The sequence below is a fragment of the Lutra lutra genome, chromosome 12 (genome assembly GCF_902655055.1).
Source record: "Lutra lutra chromosome 12, mLutLut1.2, whole genome shotgun sequence".
Classification (NCBI taxonomy): Eukaryota; Metazoa; Chordata; class Mammalia; order Carnivora; family Mustelidae; genus Lutra; species Lutra lutra.
The window spans coordinates 8124041-8140894 of NC_062289.1; the positions used below are offsets into that span (position 1 = coordinate 8124041).

The window sequence follows — 16854 nt, forward strand, 5'->3', positions numbered from 1 at the left end:
TTGTAGCAACACTTAAAATTTTCCCTCAGCTACTTGTAAAAGTTGCGGTTTCAGATTCTTTACTAAATGATTTCTTAGCTTGACCACAAAGCTGTAGTATAGTTCCTTACACTGTTGGGAAACAGTGTAAGGTCCTTCTGCAAATATTTTATGACTGGCTCCGAAACACATGCAGAAAGTGTTAGAAGTTTCAGAGAATCTAGGACAAACAAAGACAAAAAGAAAGTAGAATCCTTTCTGGGGGTAACTAAGTTTCTCTGCTTAGTTTGGCCCTCCAGTTGAATCTCTATGCAGAGATATACAGGGAGCACTGCTTCGCAATTCACTCTCTATGCATCCCAGCCCTCTTTAGGTAACTGTGCCAACAGGTCACGGGGAGATAAATGGAGCACACAGCTCCCTACCCGTGGCCACAAAGAACTTCTTTGGGCGTATGCTGAATAGGGCATTAGAGACATAGGATTCCGTACCTGGGGTGAGCTCTTGGGGCGGGGGTGGGGGTGGACACCAGGGTGCTGATGTGAATGGGCCCACAGATACATGATGTGCACCAGACCTCAGCGACATTCATTTCCAAGCTGTTAGGTTACCGAGGAAAGGAGCCTTACCCGGGCCTTCTGCTCCATTTCTAGCATTAATCTTTCATGTTGCTCAGCTATGGCCAGTGTCGCGGAATGGACCTTCTGATAGATCATTTCTCCTTCCCTTGTTTGAAAAGTGAATAGTCCTTCTCCTGTGTCACACATTCTGTGAGAATAGAGATAGGGAAAGAGATGGGTCTTCATGTGTTCAAGTGCGTAACAGTTCTCCATGTAAAAGATGCCCGTGCCCTGTGTCACCCTCCTCCTTGACTTCCACGGGAGCTAGGGAAGTGGATTCAGCCTTGACCGAGGCAACCAACCAACAAGCACATCTTTAAATGGTACATGAGACGGAACGAAGGGCAAAAACCCATGTCTGTTTGGAATTTTTAAAATGAAGTGTTCACAACCCTGGACAGAAACAAGACACAAGTGGGTTCAGCCAGTGCCACGCAGCACTCGCCTGTCTTACGAATCCAAACAAGTAGTTGTTTCCTTTAAGGATTTTCACATTTGTGTTATCATAACACTATTTCCTAGGATTCGAGAGCTCTTGAAATGTAAAGAACTTAAGAAAAATCTTCAATTTTATACTTGCTCTTGGAGGCACCAAGAAGACTGCGCATTTTTTAGTTTATGGATTTGCACACATAGGCTGAAGCTATGATTTAAACCGAGCGATCCTTAAGCAGATCTTGTGAATCCAAGAAATGCCCCGGCATAAAGGAGACCTATTTGGATGTGAGGATATTTGGCTTGAATTTTGGCTTTGCCACTTACCAGCAGTGTGATCTGGGACAAGTTAAATAACTTGCCTATTCCTCCTTTCACATTTCTAACATAGGAAAAATAACCGTACTCATCTCACAAGATCCTTATGACAGTTGAAAGACCAATCTAAAATATCCACCATAGAGAAAAGAGTGATTTAATTTTAGTATTTTTATCCGGTGAACTATTACGCAGCGTTTACTAGGTCATTTCCAGAGCATATAATAACGGTAGAAGTTCTATTATGTACATTCAAGAGGGAAAAATTAGAATAAAAATTCTTTTTCAATCATTTAATTATAATTACCTTTTTAAAACATGGCTTTATTGGAATAAAACCACTGACACCTTGCTAAGCAATAGGATTCTTGGTTAATTTTATTAACAAAGACTAATTCTAAGATGAAAAATATTTCTAATTTAATACTTTAAGCCAGCTTTTAAAAATAACTGGAGACCCTCAGAAAGACCCACGCACTCTCAGTATGATGCTATCTACTCAGATATTGGCTAGAGCGCTGTGCCGTTGGTTTTCAGATTAGAACATTGAAAGATTTGCATGAGGTTCATGAGGTCAAACTATGTCTTCCAGCACCAAAAAGATTTTGCATTCTTCTCTATGGCTCTCCAAGGAGTTTTCGGTGGAAAAGAAATGTCTCAAGAGGCGTCAGACATCACAGAGGCTACGGAAGCTATCCCGTAGGGCCCCATAGAGCTAGCACTTAGCTTCTGTGAAAAAGATCTTAATAAAATTCACACAGCGTGAAATGGAAAGTCTGGGGGGGCGGGGAATGAAGCGTTTTCACAAAGTGAAACAAATGAGCTTTCTTTGTTGATTCAGAGGAGTCCAGAAGTCCACCAGTCGGAGCGGGGCAGGGACTGACACGTGGCGAGCCGGCTTGTTCAGACGAGGGCTCTGCTTCTTGTCCTGTGAAAGGACTGTGTAGGACCCCTCGGAGATGAGACAGTGAAGACTGTCATTTCTTACTCAGTCACCGACAGGGGGGCCCACCCTTGCCCACTTCCTGGGACTCAGCTGCCCGGAAAGGGTTTGGAAGCTTATGGGGGGTTTCCTCCAGCCTCTGAAACACAGACTCCTGTCCCCTCCAGCCTTTCTTGGATCATCAAACAAGGCCTTAAAACACACTAGCTTTAAAAAGTGGAGACATTTGCAGTCAAAGATGGTCTTTCTTCAACGCGGGTACCTACAACCAAGCTGCTCACACTCCTTCGGTAAAAGTAGTTCTTAGTGACTTTCGTCTGCAGTGTTGGAACGAACAGCTTCGGTTTCCCTGCTTAGTGTTTAAAACATGTTATCTTGGGGCTCTAAGAAGCAGACACAGATATTTATTCCTTCTTAGATGTCTGAAGAGTTTTTGGGGAGCAAGCTGGTACTAGAGAAGATGGGGAGAGATGAAGTCATTTCGACTTGCTACTCCACGTGTGGTCCACAGACCCGCCCCTGGCCTCACTGGGAGCCTGTTCGGATTAACGGAATGGAACTGTGTATCCTAGACCCCAGGTGACTCCTCTGCACGTTATAGTTTGGGAAGCACAGGCATATCGAACTCTTTCTACACGTCACCATTTCATTGAAGGGGAGACAGAGATCACACTCGGGGCCCAAATGAGGATAATCAGAAGAAGCTGTGTTTGTATAGCTTCAGACAGTGACATAGGACGCTGAAGGTCAGAAAGGAAACATCATGACAAAAGGAACAGAAAGAACTAAAAGAACCTTTTCCTTAACTTGGGAAGAGCCGAGACAGAGGTGCTACCCGCATTTGAGTAGCCTAACCCCCTTGCCACTAACATGCGCGTTCCGCGATCGCATTTATTAGAGAAAAGGTGACAATGTGGATACTGTATGTCGGTCTTGGCTCCAAACTGAATTTGATGGAAATTTATATACAATTACAATCATTAGCTCTCTTTCTACTTAGCAAGGTGTTTTCACAAAATCCATATTTTTTCTTACCAAAAATTGAATGTCATAGAATAGCCTCTCTAAGTTTCCTTCGGCTTTAAGGAACAAACCAGAGCCTCATAAAAATTCTAAGTAGGACTGACACATTAAGTTCCAAGGTGTTTTGTTTTGTTTTTTGCTTTTGACATTGTGACCTAGGGGACATTAGAATAGCATAGGATCCGAAGGTCAAAAGGCACAGATGTCAACCATCATGTCATGGCCAGTGATGTTCATTTATCCCATATTTATAGGGCAGGTACAGTAAGCCAGGCACTGTCCTGAGCCTGAGGATGGAAAGGATGGAGATGTGTACACGACTCATTGCCTCTGAGGCTCTACAAGGAGTGGGGAAAACAGGCATTGTTGGGAGAACGACACACTTACCTGTAGTTTAAGTGCTAGCAGGCGGAAGGACGGGGCCAACAGGAGGTAATGGGGGGTTGACCAGGACACATTATTTTACCAATTCAGTCCCTTATCTATAAAACTGGGGCAAAAAGACTTGGTTACAAGGTTGTTTCCATCTGGTCAGGGAGGGATTAATCCAGCAGGCCACGGGCACCCAAACCCTGCACGTTCCGAAGAAAGGCCTGTGTTTGGGCTGAGGGGTGGGGGTTGGGGTGGATGTGGGAGGGACATGGGGAGGGGGCGGTCCCTTGGCCAGTTTCTATGAGTCTTGGTTGGGAATATGCAGCCTGATAAGAGTGAATTTTTGTGTGTCTGAGGCCTTGAGCCATGCTGTACCAGTATGACTGGATGAGTTTATCCAAATGTGATGCTTATTTTGCTCCGGTGGAGGCTGGAGTCGAGTGACTCAGCCTGCCCATGTGACTGATCCTTAGGAAAAACCCTGATGGTAAGGCTTGCTGTAGCTCCCCGGGGTTAACAAGGCTTCTCAGGTCTTTCACACACCATCGTGGGGGGGACAAGCGTGTCCCGTGTGACTGCCCTGGAATGGGGGAGGGGGGGTTCCTGGAAGCCTGAGCCTGTCTGTTCTGGCCTTCCTTCCTTCTCTGCATTTTCACTAGAGCAACCTAACTATGAGCAGCATCACCTTCTCTGAGTCCCGTGTCTTCCTAGAGAAACACCGAGCCTGAGGGTGGTGCTGGGGACCCTCCACTCTAGGCAGCCGGCGTGTGTTATGTTGTCAATAGGGTTCCACAGAGTAAGAGTTTAAGAAAATCCTAGTATTTTCCGTCAGTGGCTCCTTTCCTTTCCTTTTCTTTCTCTCTTTTTCTTTTCTTCCTTTCTCCTTCCTTCCTTCCTTCCTTCCTTCCTTCCTTCCTTCCTTCCAGATTTTATTTATTTATTTGAAAGAGAGCAAGAGAGGCATGAGTTGGGGGGAGGGGAGGCAGACTCCCACTGAGCAGGGAGTCCAATGCAGGACTCGATCCCAAGACTCCAGGATCATGACCTGCACCGAAGGCAGATGCTTTACCGACTGAGCCACCCAGGCACCCCTCTTTTTCAAATTCCCTTTATCCTCTCCTTCTCTAGCCCATCTCGCCACTCACTTCCACAGTCATTCGAAATAACTAGTCTCTGCTGTGTTTTAATAAGGACCAACCAGAGATGACGTGAATGAATGTCTGTGTTCACAGGAAACAGAGCCCCAAATGAGGGGCTTCGCTATGTGGGGTTCTCCCAGTTCTGCTCAAAGGGGAGAGACAGCTCTAAAAGAGGGTCCCCGGGAAGCAAATCTCTTAAGAACATGCCCTACGTACCATGTAAGCTATTAAGGATGCCCTCCTTTTCCTGCCTTTAAGTCTCAAACTTAACTCTGTCTGAAGGGTTAAGTCCCAGTCTTTTTCCAAATCGCAAGCAAAAGAAATTCACCCAAACAAAAGTTATGGAAATATTTTACTTTTAAAAAGTGAACATAGAGGGGCGCCTGGGTGGCTCAGCGGGTTGGGCCACTGCCTTCGGCTCGGGTCATGTTCTCAGGGTCCTGGGATCGAGCCCCGAAGCAGGCTCTCTGCTCGGCGGGGAGCCTGCTTCCTCCTCTCTCTCTGCCTGCCTCTCTGCCTGCTTGTGATCTCTGAGTGTCAAATAAATAAATAAAATCTTAAAAAACAAAAAAAGTGAACATAGAGAGTGCCTGGGTGGCTCAGTGGGTTAAGCCTCTGCCTTTGGCTCAGGTCATGATCTCAGGGTCTGGGATTGAGCCCCACATCGGGCTCTCTGCTCAGCAGGGAGCCTGCTTCCTCCTCTTTCTCTGCCTGCCTCTCTGCTTACTTGTGATTTCTCTCTCTCTGTGTCAAATAAATAAATAAAATCTTAAAAAAAAAGTGAGCATAGATACTTTAGAATAGGTATCTGTGGGTCCTTAGATGCAATTTTACTATAGACAATCTGTCCAACTCTGGCAATGTTGTCCACGTTCAAAGCTGTATGACTTCATTCTCAGTGTAAGTTTTGCAATATTGTAGATATATTTCATGACCAAATATTTACCCTCTGTGCACACAAAAATTTTAAACCCTCAGCAATGGAGACGAGCAGGAGCACTTTCCTGAAAACCCTGTGGTGTATCTATTCAGTATTTAAAATTTAATGTTTAATTATAGAAAGTAATGAAATTCTTCAAAGCACAGACTTTCTGCAGAGCAGTTAAAACCAATTAACACTTTTATTCCATTAATGGTTTAATCTTTATTGTCCTTTAACAATGCAGGCATTCCACTTTCCTTTTAACAGCTATGAAAAGTAGCTGAAGTTTCTTTCTATGAGCTCTGGTGAGTCTGACTTGGATCTGGGTAAGAAAGTGCAAGCAAAATGGACAAACAGACAGAAGCAATCGTGATTGGAAGTCTGGAAACAGATCCGTGTCATATGAGAGGTAAATACGGAAGGAAAGTGTCATCTCCAGTCTGTGAGGGAAACTGGATCCTCCAAAAAGCTGTGATGGACACTGGTCGTTAGAAAAAATACTGGATCTACGTCTCTGCCTCCAGTGACATAAACTGCAGAGAAAGGAAGTAAAAAAAAAAAAAAAAAAAGTAGTAGAAGAAAATAGGGAAGAATTCCTATATAAACTCAGGAGGAAGGAGTTTCAAGCTATGATCCAAGCCAAAAGGTGATAAAAGAAAAAAAAGAATGACTCTGCCTGAAAAAAGAACTTTTTTTTTTTAAATAAAAAAGATTTCATACACATGAGCAGGCAAATAAAAACTAGGAAAACTATTTGGAACTCACAACACCTGATAACTTCTCATCTATAAAGTACTTATATTATGTCAGTACTTTTTTCAGAGGTTTAAACATTAAATGAATTATATATGTAAATCTTAAAACAGTGTATGTTATGATTATTACTCATTAAATAGTAGTACTATTGTCACTACTACTATTAAAATAGATACCTAAAACACAATACTAAATGAAAAAAGGGTGACAGTAATATGTATACTGGACGAACATTTTAATAAAGAAAAGTATGTCTTCGCTTGCATGTACATAAACTCTGGACAAATGTACAAGAAAGTAACTGTGCTTTCTAAAAAAGATTTATTTCTTATTTAGAGAAAGGGGGAGAGAGGGAGCACACATGCATGAGTGGGCTGGGGGGAGGGGCAGAGAGACTGAGTCTAGCAGACTCCACACTGAGCAGGGCAACCCTAGGACCCCAAGATCATGACCTTAGCCAAAACCAAGAGTGGGATGCTTGACTGACTGAGCCACCCAAGCGCCCCTCACTAATACTTCTTTATGTAAATGGTCAAGTTAAAAAGAGAAGTGCCATTAATTTATTAATTGGATTTAATTAATTAAAATCAATGTTAAGTTTTAAAGCAAGGGTCAGAGTACTCTCACAGGACTTTGGTGGAGATGTAGTGTTTAAAATGTACCTAGCTCAGTCTCTGTCACTAAGCAATTACACTTTTACTGCTAAACTTATAAAATACTGTATTGATCATTTGGGGCCTCCCTTCCAACTGACAAACACACACAGACACACAGACACACAGACACACACACACACACACAATCTGTTTCCAGTGTAGCACAGACACCTGATCTGATTTCAAGAGCGGGGTGGGGGGGGGGGTTGCAGAGTCCCGGTTTCTAATGAATTGAAATAACAGCAACAATTGTAGCAACGGGAGAACAATAGCTAACCCCCAGGGGGCAAGGATTTAGACCAGGCTTGGTGTGGAAGTCTGTGCATTACCCCACTGAGCCTCAAACACCCGCAAGGCCCTCACTGCTTCCCCCTACAGAAAACCCTGTCCTAAGAGGGGAAGTGAAGGAATCTGCTCAAGATCATTGAAATTTAAGTGTCTGAACCCAGACCCGTGATTTTAGAGGGAAGCTCATTATCGCTAATCTCGATTTTGTTCATAGAAGATGAGCAGAAAGGCATGCATAATTCTTTAATTAGGAACATTTCTGTAGTGGAGAGAAAGCCAGCGCTCGGCACAGGGCTTGGGTTACACATTTTGAAGGTGCTCTCTCCTTCTCTGCGGCTGTTCCTTTTCTGTCAAAGCAAGTTCTTGAGGATATTTCTCCACGGTGTGCCCATAAATCAGTCAATTAATCAATAAAACAGGTGAATTACAATGAAACCCTCCCTGCACTCCCCAATTCATGTCAAGTCCTTTGTAAGGAAGAAGGTAGGTGGAACGTTTGCCGTCCTCTCTGCCTCTTGACGGTATTATTCTATGGCTTCAAATATTCAATACATATGGTGGCTGTTGGTTGATTTCACTGTTGGGACCTTAGGGATACAATGCTTTCCCTCAAACAAGTTGACAAACCTGATCCTTTAAGGAGATCCTGATTTTAGGTCAGGATTTGCTGAAAATTAGCTTCGTGACTTACATTTCTGATCCTTTATAAAACTAATTTTTTTAAATGAAAGAGTTGATCTAAATGATCTTGAGTGTACAGATTTGTTTAAAGATTCTCTAAGTCTTCCACTGGTGGTGGCCAAATCACCATCACATTAATTAAACTACTTTCATCTTTTCGAATATTTTCAAAGTTTTAATTTTATTCTATTTTATTTACTTTTTATTACTTTTGAATTTTTTCCTTTGGTCCTTTTTCAACTCAATGCAAAAGTCAATTGAGTGTCCCCCAAATTTTGTAAATTCTTAAAAAGAGATACTTGTAACATGCTTTTCTACTTACCTTCCTTTCTGCCTCAAAAATTTAGAACTGAAAAATCTAGCAGGTGAAGATGTAGAGTAAGTCATAACACTTTAGTTGTTCTTTAATTACCTCAACACATGATCACAAAGTACTACTATTATCCTTATTACATTGCTACATTAGAGGTTTATGAGGGTTTAGGGCAAAAAAACTTTTTTAAAGGCTTACAGCTAATTTTATATTCATCCTGTATACATATCTCCTGGTGGCTTCATTGGAAAAATATTGGATACGCCTTGAGAATTAGGACTTTAACATCCTTAACCCCCAGTGCTAATCACAAAAAGCACCCAAGGCTCCATTCACTTGTGGACTGAAATGACTGAAAATTATCAGTATGATGGCGACTTGACAAGTATTGATTTTGTGGTCCCTGACAATGAAAAAGCAAAATGAAACATAAAGGAGAGAATTTTCTTTCTTTTCTTTTTTTTTTTTTTTTTTTAAGAACAATCCCCTGGCGTTAGTATATTCTTCTGGATGGAGCAGGGCCAAACCACCACAAAGAGAACAGAGATCGGCCTTACATTCCTGGCTGACGAATACTGTTCTTTTTTGAAACTGTTTGGGGGAGGCTGGGTGTATAACCCATGAAACAGCTACTGACATAGACTCAAGCCGATTTGTCTGGGAGAGAGGTAATAACAAAACCAAGTCAAGAGAAAACTTAAATTCTGTCATTTAGAAATTATACTTCCCTTTTAAAGTGAACTTGACTGCCAATCTATGGTAGGGAAATTTTTACAGTTTAACATGCAAGTTACTAATATTTACTCACTGAATTAGAAGAGTTACACTTCTCTTCACCATTTTGAGAGGAACCTAAAAATGAGATCCTTATATTTCTTCAGAGCAAAAGAGCCTGTAATCAGGGTTTACAATTGCGTTTTTATTCTCTTTTTATGCCAAACATAGTTAATGAAGGTAATTTTTAAATTAAAGATAATTTCAGTGTCTTAAGTGACTAGAGAGGAAAGTGTTTCAAGTGTAGCCAAAACTGAAAAGAAATGCAAGATGATACTTGATTTTACATTGGTTTACTTTCTCACCTTACAATCTTGTCCTTTCTTTTTAGGTTATTTTTATGCATTCACTGACATTTTTTTGGACATCCACCAATCACATGTCAGGCACTGTATTAGCTTCTGGAAAATATTTTTAAAATTGTATTAAAAAAGAAATAAGTAGGGGCTCCTGGGTGGCTCAAGCGGTTAAGTGTCTGCCTTCAGCTCAGGTCATGATCCCAGGGTGCTGGGGTCAGGGTCCCAGCTCAGCAGGGAGTCCTGCTTCTCTCTCTCCCTCTGCCTCTCCCCCTGCGTGTGCTCTTTGTCTCTCTTCCACTGAAATGAATAAATAAAATCTTAAAAGAAATAATAAACGTTAACTCATTAGTTGCATTTACTCTCATATATATTTACCTTTTCATTTAGAAATTCAGCAAATGAGTAGGTGATTATAGGAAATACTTAACATAATAATATGTTTTGGAGATTGAAAGCTAGTGAATTGGTTATGTTAAAATTTTCTCTATAGGTTTTTTAGCTGACAGATCACTGATACAGTATAACTTTTAGTCCTTCATTGCCATTATCAAAACAAGCCACCCAGTAAAATGACACAATCATTCTGATATACCAAGGGCAAATACTGGTGGGTATTACAAAAGATGTGAATATATGTTTGAGGTTTTTCATTTGTTTTGCAGCAGAAATGAAAATTCAGTGCCATGGTGAAAATATGAATTGACTTAAATTTTAAATAATTGAAGCATATCAAATTTTTTTTTTTTGAAGAATGTCAAATGTCATCTTTCCAGGTTAATAGATTTTAAACCTTACTTATTAAACTCCATTTAAACTTTAAATTGAATTCGTTTAAAAATCTGAATTGAGGGGCGCCTGGGTGGCTCAGTTAAGCATCTGCCTTCGGCTCAGGTCATGATTCCAGGGTCCTGGGATCGAGTCCCACATCAGGCTCCTTGCTTTGCAGGAAGCCCGCTTCTCCCTCTCCCACTCCCCCTGCTTGTGTTCCCTCTCTCGCTGTGTCTCTCTGTATTAAATAAATAAATAAAATCTTAAAAGAAAATCTGGACTGGGAATATAATCAATGCTATTATAACGGTGTTGTATGGTCACAAAGGGGTGCACTTGCGGTGAGCAGAGCATAACGTGTCGTGAAGCTGAATCACGAAGTTTTGCACCTGAAACCAATGTAACCTTGTGTGTCAATTAGACTTAAATAAAAAAAAATCTGAATTAAAAATATGGTGAACAGATCATTTGAGTCACCTTGAAAGTAGAAGCTAAGAAATGGAACCAGTATTTCCCCATCATAAATAAAAGTGTCAATTCTTTTATGTTCTCCCTTGGTATCTTTGCCTCTCTTAGGTTTAAGAGTCTGGTGTTCATCAAGCTTCATATTGACGTATCCTAGTTAAGGACTGACCAACCGTCTTTGTGTTTCCCCTGATGAATCAGGTATAAATTCGTATTATGGCACTCCTAATTTTACATGCATTCTTCCCAATTAGATTTTTAAGACAAGACATGAAAGGAAGGAACATCTTAAAAATCTAGACAAAGCAGAATGATTCAGGGTTTCTTAGGGGAGCTGACTTCTTAGTCACTGACTAGGGGAGCTGAATATAATTGCTTTACCTGTTTGAGCAGGTTTTTCATCCCTACCAACCTCCCCCATCCACCTTCTCCTCCAATCTCTCTCAATTAGTTTCTAGATTCCTACATACATCAAGTCATGGAACAAAGCAAATGACAGAAAAGATACAGATATTGAACTTTCCAAAAAAGAGGTAAAGAAATGGAAGTTTCCTACATGAAAAAAAATATTACTTATCCTATTCTTACCTAAGTTTGGATTTTGCATTGGTATTTTTAAGTTAGAAGGTTTGGCTACATGATGAATAAGGTCTTCTTTCAAAGACAGAAGTTCCTAACTAAGCTGTGACTTAGTTCCATTTGAGCGAGTAGTTTGCTTTAAACTCCATTTAGTAATTGCTGTGTTTTAAGAGGTGGTTAATACCATTAAAACGTGATTTACTATGCTGTGTTTCTACAATCTTGACTTGGGTACTTTCACTTCTCCTTAATTACTTCCATGCAAGGGTTAAGTGAGGGGAGGTACAGAGTCATCCTGCTACTGCCCAGGTGTTCACGGAAGAAGGGGCATGACCTCCGGCACGAACCTGCAGGTCATATCAAGGTTCAGTTACGCCCATTTCAGATCGGTGCAATTTGTCATTTATTGAGCTTCAATAATCCCATGACTGCTATAGGAAATTCTCACTCAAACTGTCTGCCTCGCATCCTGAAATCACCTTTAGAGAGCCAAGAGCCCACTCTTCATGGCAGGTGTGTTGGATCATTTTACGTGCCCACTTGACTAGGCCACAGGGTGCCTAGACATTGAATTACACAATGTTCTGCGTGTGTGTGTGTGTGTGTGTGTGTGTGTGTGTGTGTGTGTGTGTTGGGGGGTGCTTATAGATGAGATTGACATTTGGAACTGTAGACCAAGTGAAACAGATTGTCCTCCTCACTGTGGGTGGGCCTCCTCTAATCCATTGCAAGCCTGAACAGAAGAAAAGGGGATAACGGAGAATTCACTCTTTCCGCCTATTTGTGAGCTGGGACATTAGTCTTCTCCTGTACTTGGACTAGAATATACACCACCAGCTCTCCTGGGTGGCCAGCTGGCTCACTGCAGATGGTGAGACATCCCCACTTGACTAATCCAGCCGGCATATCTCCGTCTTCAAACTCTGCCAGCGCTCCCCTGTGGCCGTGGAAATCCCACATCCTGTCTCTGGGCGTTTGTGAGTGGTGAGTGGGATCAATGTCTCTGACATGATAAAAATCATGTGGGTGGTTGGGAGAGCAAAGAATGGAGAAAACTAGACGTTACGAGAGGAATGTATTTCTGTTTTCAGTTTTGCTTCACTAGGGATATAGCTCTTCCAGTTCGTTCTGCTGGGATCTCCACAGACTTTTGCTTTCTGAGTCAGTGTGTGGTGAAAAGAGAAGGAAACTACTGCCCACCACACCCAAGAGGTGCCACTTTCTGTTCCCCCAGCACAGCCCTAGACTCCTCAAGATCAGTCACTCAAGGGCACCTCATCACTCATGGGCACTTTCTCCCTAATCCGCCACGGGTTTTTATTTGCTTCGAGTACTATTATTACAGCAAGAGAAATACGAAGTCAATATTCTGCTTCTGAAATTTAGAGTATGATTTGAGTCTCTCTAGCAGATTTTTATAAATTTTAAAAAGTCGGGTCTAGAGGACTAAGTCTGAAGTTTTTTGTTTTTGTTTTTTTTTCTCTTTTATCCCTCCCCCCCCACTCTGAGTTTTATTATATATCCTGGCTAGAAAGAAACTGAAACAGGACTTAAGAGAGGGCTCTCTCTGTTCCTTCCAGACCTGGGTGATGGTGGGAAAAAGAAAACCAAAAGAGAAGGTACTGGGTGAGCCTTACACACCCTGATGTCTCTTATCTGAATGGACATTCTGGAGAAGACAAGAATTAATAAGTTGGTATCTAGAGTGAGCCAATGACCCTACACTTGTGACTCCCCACAGGCCTCAGTTCAGAGGCAGAGCATCTAGAAAGTTCTGGGCAGAGGACTGGGGTTGAAGAAGAGGATATAAGCATTCTACGGTTAAGGAAAAATGCTTTGATCAGTGGATCCAGTGAAAAGTGCCAGTATATCCCCCAAAAGGCCAAATGGATAGCTTTAGCAGATCCCAATGTGGGGCAGACCAGACCAGGTCTTGATCTGCGGTTCCTTAACTACCTAAGGCCAGGGAAGTCAGCTGTCTATTCAAACTACCTAAAACAGAAGAGGGGGAGGAAACCAGTATATTACCAAGATGACGCATCCCAAAAAGAAAATTTAAAATGGCAAGTTAAAATATCCTCCTTCTCATTGGGAGGGGGCTTATGAAAAATATCAGAAAATCTCCACTCTCTTTGCTCAACTGAGTTGTATTAAATTTAGAGCCAGCCATCCTGGGCAAATAGTTGCAATTTCAAATAGCAACATCCTCACTCTCTTGTCTGTGAAACTCACTGGCAAAGGTTTTCATTTCCTGTGATCTCACGTTACCCAGTCCTCGGGTCAGCTCTACAGGCTTTCTGCTCATTTGCGGAGAAAAGTCTTTCAAGTTTCTGCCACACTCTTTCCAGTTCCTCCGCCATGTCGTTCCTAGCTTCCACAGTCATTTGAGGATATGGAGGAAAATGAATGCATTTTATTCTGATGTTATTACTGAAGAGGCTCTTGCCATTGACAGAAAACCACAGAAAGAGCCAAAACCAAAAAAATGTATTCTTAGATGTTGAGCCTAGAGTTTGATCTGTGCCAGGACGGCCATTGTGGCCTGGATGTCAGGAGAGGCCAGATGAGGAGGGTCCCGAGGGAAGGCACATGTGAGCGCTGAACTCCTTTCCGGGATGACTGTTCACACTTGGAGTTAGAGAAGTGTGGGTTAGTGAGCCAAAAACAGCCTTTCAGGTGGCATTAATATTGGTAAGAAAGTGGAGTAAGAGTATGGAGTGTGAGAGAGAGGAGAGAAGCAGCAAATTCACACACACACACACACACACACACACACACACACGATGCATGGGAAAGGTCAGTGAGTCAGATGGTGGTAAAAATCAACAAGGATTGAGCCGAGAAAATGATTCTGCAAACAGGAGCATCTTTCAGTCAACAAGTTGGCTGTAGGCTCAGGGCAGAAAAGGCCTCAGGAACCAGGAAGGAGAGAGAGAAGATCAGAACAAGCAGAGAGAACAGTCAACTGCACCATGCGAAAATTCTTTCCAGACTCCCCTCCTCAGAGAACATTCTAGAAGGACCTCTCCTTGCTCATCCTGCCCCCAGCCCTGGCTGAGTGGACTGACCACATTTCCCCGATAAGACACAGGCAGGTGCGACTCTCAAGGGCGCCCGTTGGGCGACTTAAGCGAGGTGGGGGGGCATGTGCTCAGCCAGGGTCTGTCGCCTCTTCCTGCGTTTTCTGCTCTGTTCCATTTCGTCTCACATGAGGCAGAATTTACTTCATGTGATGCTTCCACAAGGCATCAGGCGATACGGGGCTGATTCTGTATTTTAAAGGAACACTTCAGGTTGTGGCTTCTGCACGCCTGAGCCCGACACTAGTGTTCTTGGGGCGAGCCCCGGACGGCTTCCTGCTCCATCAACAGGGACGAGGACGGAGAAGGGCGCAGACCCTCCCGCAGGGTCACAGCCTCGTCAGCCTGTTCGCTCCTTCCACATCCGTCCCTCGGCACGGTGTGCCGCACTTGCCCGGCCTGGGAAGGCTGCGCGGTGACAGGCGGCGACTTGGAAAACCACACGAGTGAGATGGGGCCCTCCTTGCCCGGAGTCCCGACTCTCTCCACCGCCTCCGGTTCACCGCATCTCCACGCCTGGGCCCGAGCCATCCCTTTCAAATTTCCAGAAAGATCTCCAATCGTTAATTAAGCACTTTCAAGAGACTGGAGGCAGGCTGCTGGTAGGAACGAAATTAATTACTTATGTCCCTGAGAGGTATTTCTAGAAACAGTTTTGATTTTCGGGAGGGGGCAATTTCAAGTCTGTGGATGTGAGAGTCGTGACCACGTGGATGTCACCAGCCAGAGGGTCCGCCTGGGGACCCTGGGTTCCTGGTGCTTCAGGAGGAGGCAGGGGGATAAGGAAACCCTTACTACAGACGCGGCAACTTAACATTCCGTACGACTGTGGCCAGAGCTGGTCAAGGCACCTGCTGCAGCTAATTTAAGAACTGGCCCCCCAGGCTCCCCAGCTTCCCTGCGAGCGGCCAGGCAGAGAGAGGGAGAAGACAGATGAGCGGGGCGCACCTCCCCGGCCTCCTGCGCAGCTCGGGGTGGCAGACTGTGGAGGCCGCGAGGTGGGGCTTGCTGCGAATCTTTTCTACCATCTCAGCCTGGCACCAACTGTGGTCCAGAACGGAATAAAAATGCCATGAAGGAAGGAGCTGAGAGAAATTTACTCTTTCACCCTTGAGACCTAATGGGGATTCAAGCAGTATGCATTTTTATTTTTCTTAATGGTCAGAGCCCTCGGCTGCCTCCTGTAAATACCTATCACAGATCAAAGCAATCTTTGTGGAAAATATTCCTCTCGGCTTCGCGAGTTGTGAAAGCTCCACGAAGTGCTCATCTGAAATGCCATCTTCTCCATGAACAAAAAGATCATTTGTTGCTGAGTTGTATCTGTATGATTTCATTTTTTTCCTACTGCATATAAGGATGTTTATAGAATCTCAATTATATAACATTTTGTATTGCTCTGTTATCTACAATTCTAAATGCTAGAGCTATAAAGTTATCTTCTGTTTATATAATTCATACTATTCTTTTTTTTTTCCACCAAGGGATTGATTACTCATCTCAGTTCCCCACAGTTATTTCTCTTGCTACTTTAATTAGGTTTTCCTACAAATGGAAGGGGAGAGGGAATAAGCATGGTAGAAAACAAGAGAATCGAAAAGCAAATCTCCTGTTTATGTCAATGGAATTCCAATTTATGTCAATGGAAGTGGTAAAGGTTTTGAGACCAGGGTTAAGACACTGAGTGGCACGGGGCGGGGGGCTGGCTAACAGAGGGAAGGAGAATGTGCCAGGCTAAGATGATGTGTTGGGAGGCAGGAGCCATGCTGGGAAATAGGGATGAGGAGCCCAAGGGCTCAGGCTCAGCTCTGATTGCTCTGGAAGTCCCCTGACCCCCGAGTCTCAGCTGCTCCCCTAGAAAACTATTGGCCTTACGCACTTTATAGGATTGCTAGGAGGATCAAAATGTGAAAGCATTTTGGAAACTGTCAAGTACTTGGAAATGAAAGATATTATTAATGTGATTATGGGAATAGCTTCACAAAAGCATATGGTATCTGGAGACCAACACGGAAACATCTTCCTTGGCAAATGTCCTCTTGCTGTGCTGCTGAAATATCGTCGGCCTCGTCTCTGTCTCTGGATGCTGCTGCGTTGTCTGTGTTTGGAGATGGTGTTTCCTGGTCTCAAACTGTGACCCACGTGGCCTCTGACAAGCAATCACTCCCCCATGTGTGGTCCGTCAAACCGGCAATTGTCCCCGTAAGAGAATTTGCCCGTGAAAAACAGCTTCCCCTGGTAAAGTGGCAGCTTTCCACGGGGGAAATCTGCCTTCTGCTTCCACCAACACAGACCGTGTTTGAGAAGGGAACGAAAACCACTTTGCTATTTCACCAGCTCATGTAAAGGTCATTTTTCACCCTGTTTCTCTGGCAGTGGAAGGTTTTGATTGTATAGCTCTGGTAATGTTGCCTTTTTTGAAATTCATTTTTGTTCTCAGGGGC

The 16854-nt window shown here is 43.2% G+C and overlaps 1 protein-coding gene across 5 annotated transcripts in view; it reads right to left on the reverse strand.

Annotated features, from left to right (window-relative positions):
• The window catches only part of DOK6 (docking protein 6), a 369400-nt gene that overhangs the window by 77829 nt on the left and 274717 nt on the right, over positions 1-16854 (reverse strand). For all 5 annotated transcript variants that reach the window (XM_047697267.1, XM_047697268.1, XM_047697266.1 and 2 more), the window contains exon 6: positions 609-747. In XM_047697267.1, coding sequence (XP_047553223.1) covers positions 609-747 — 139 coding nt within the window. The remainder of the gene's footprint in view (positions 1-608; positions 748-16854) is intronic.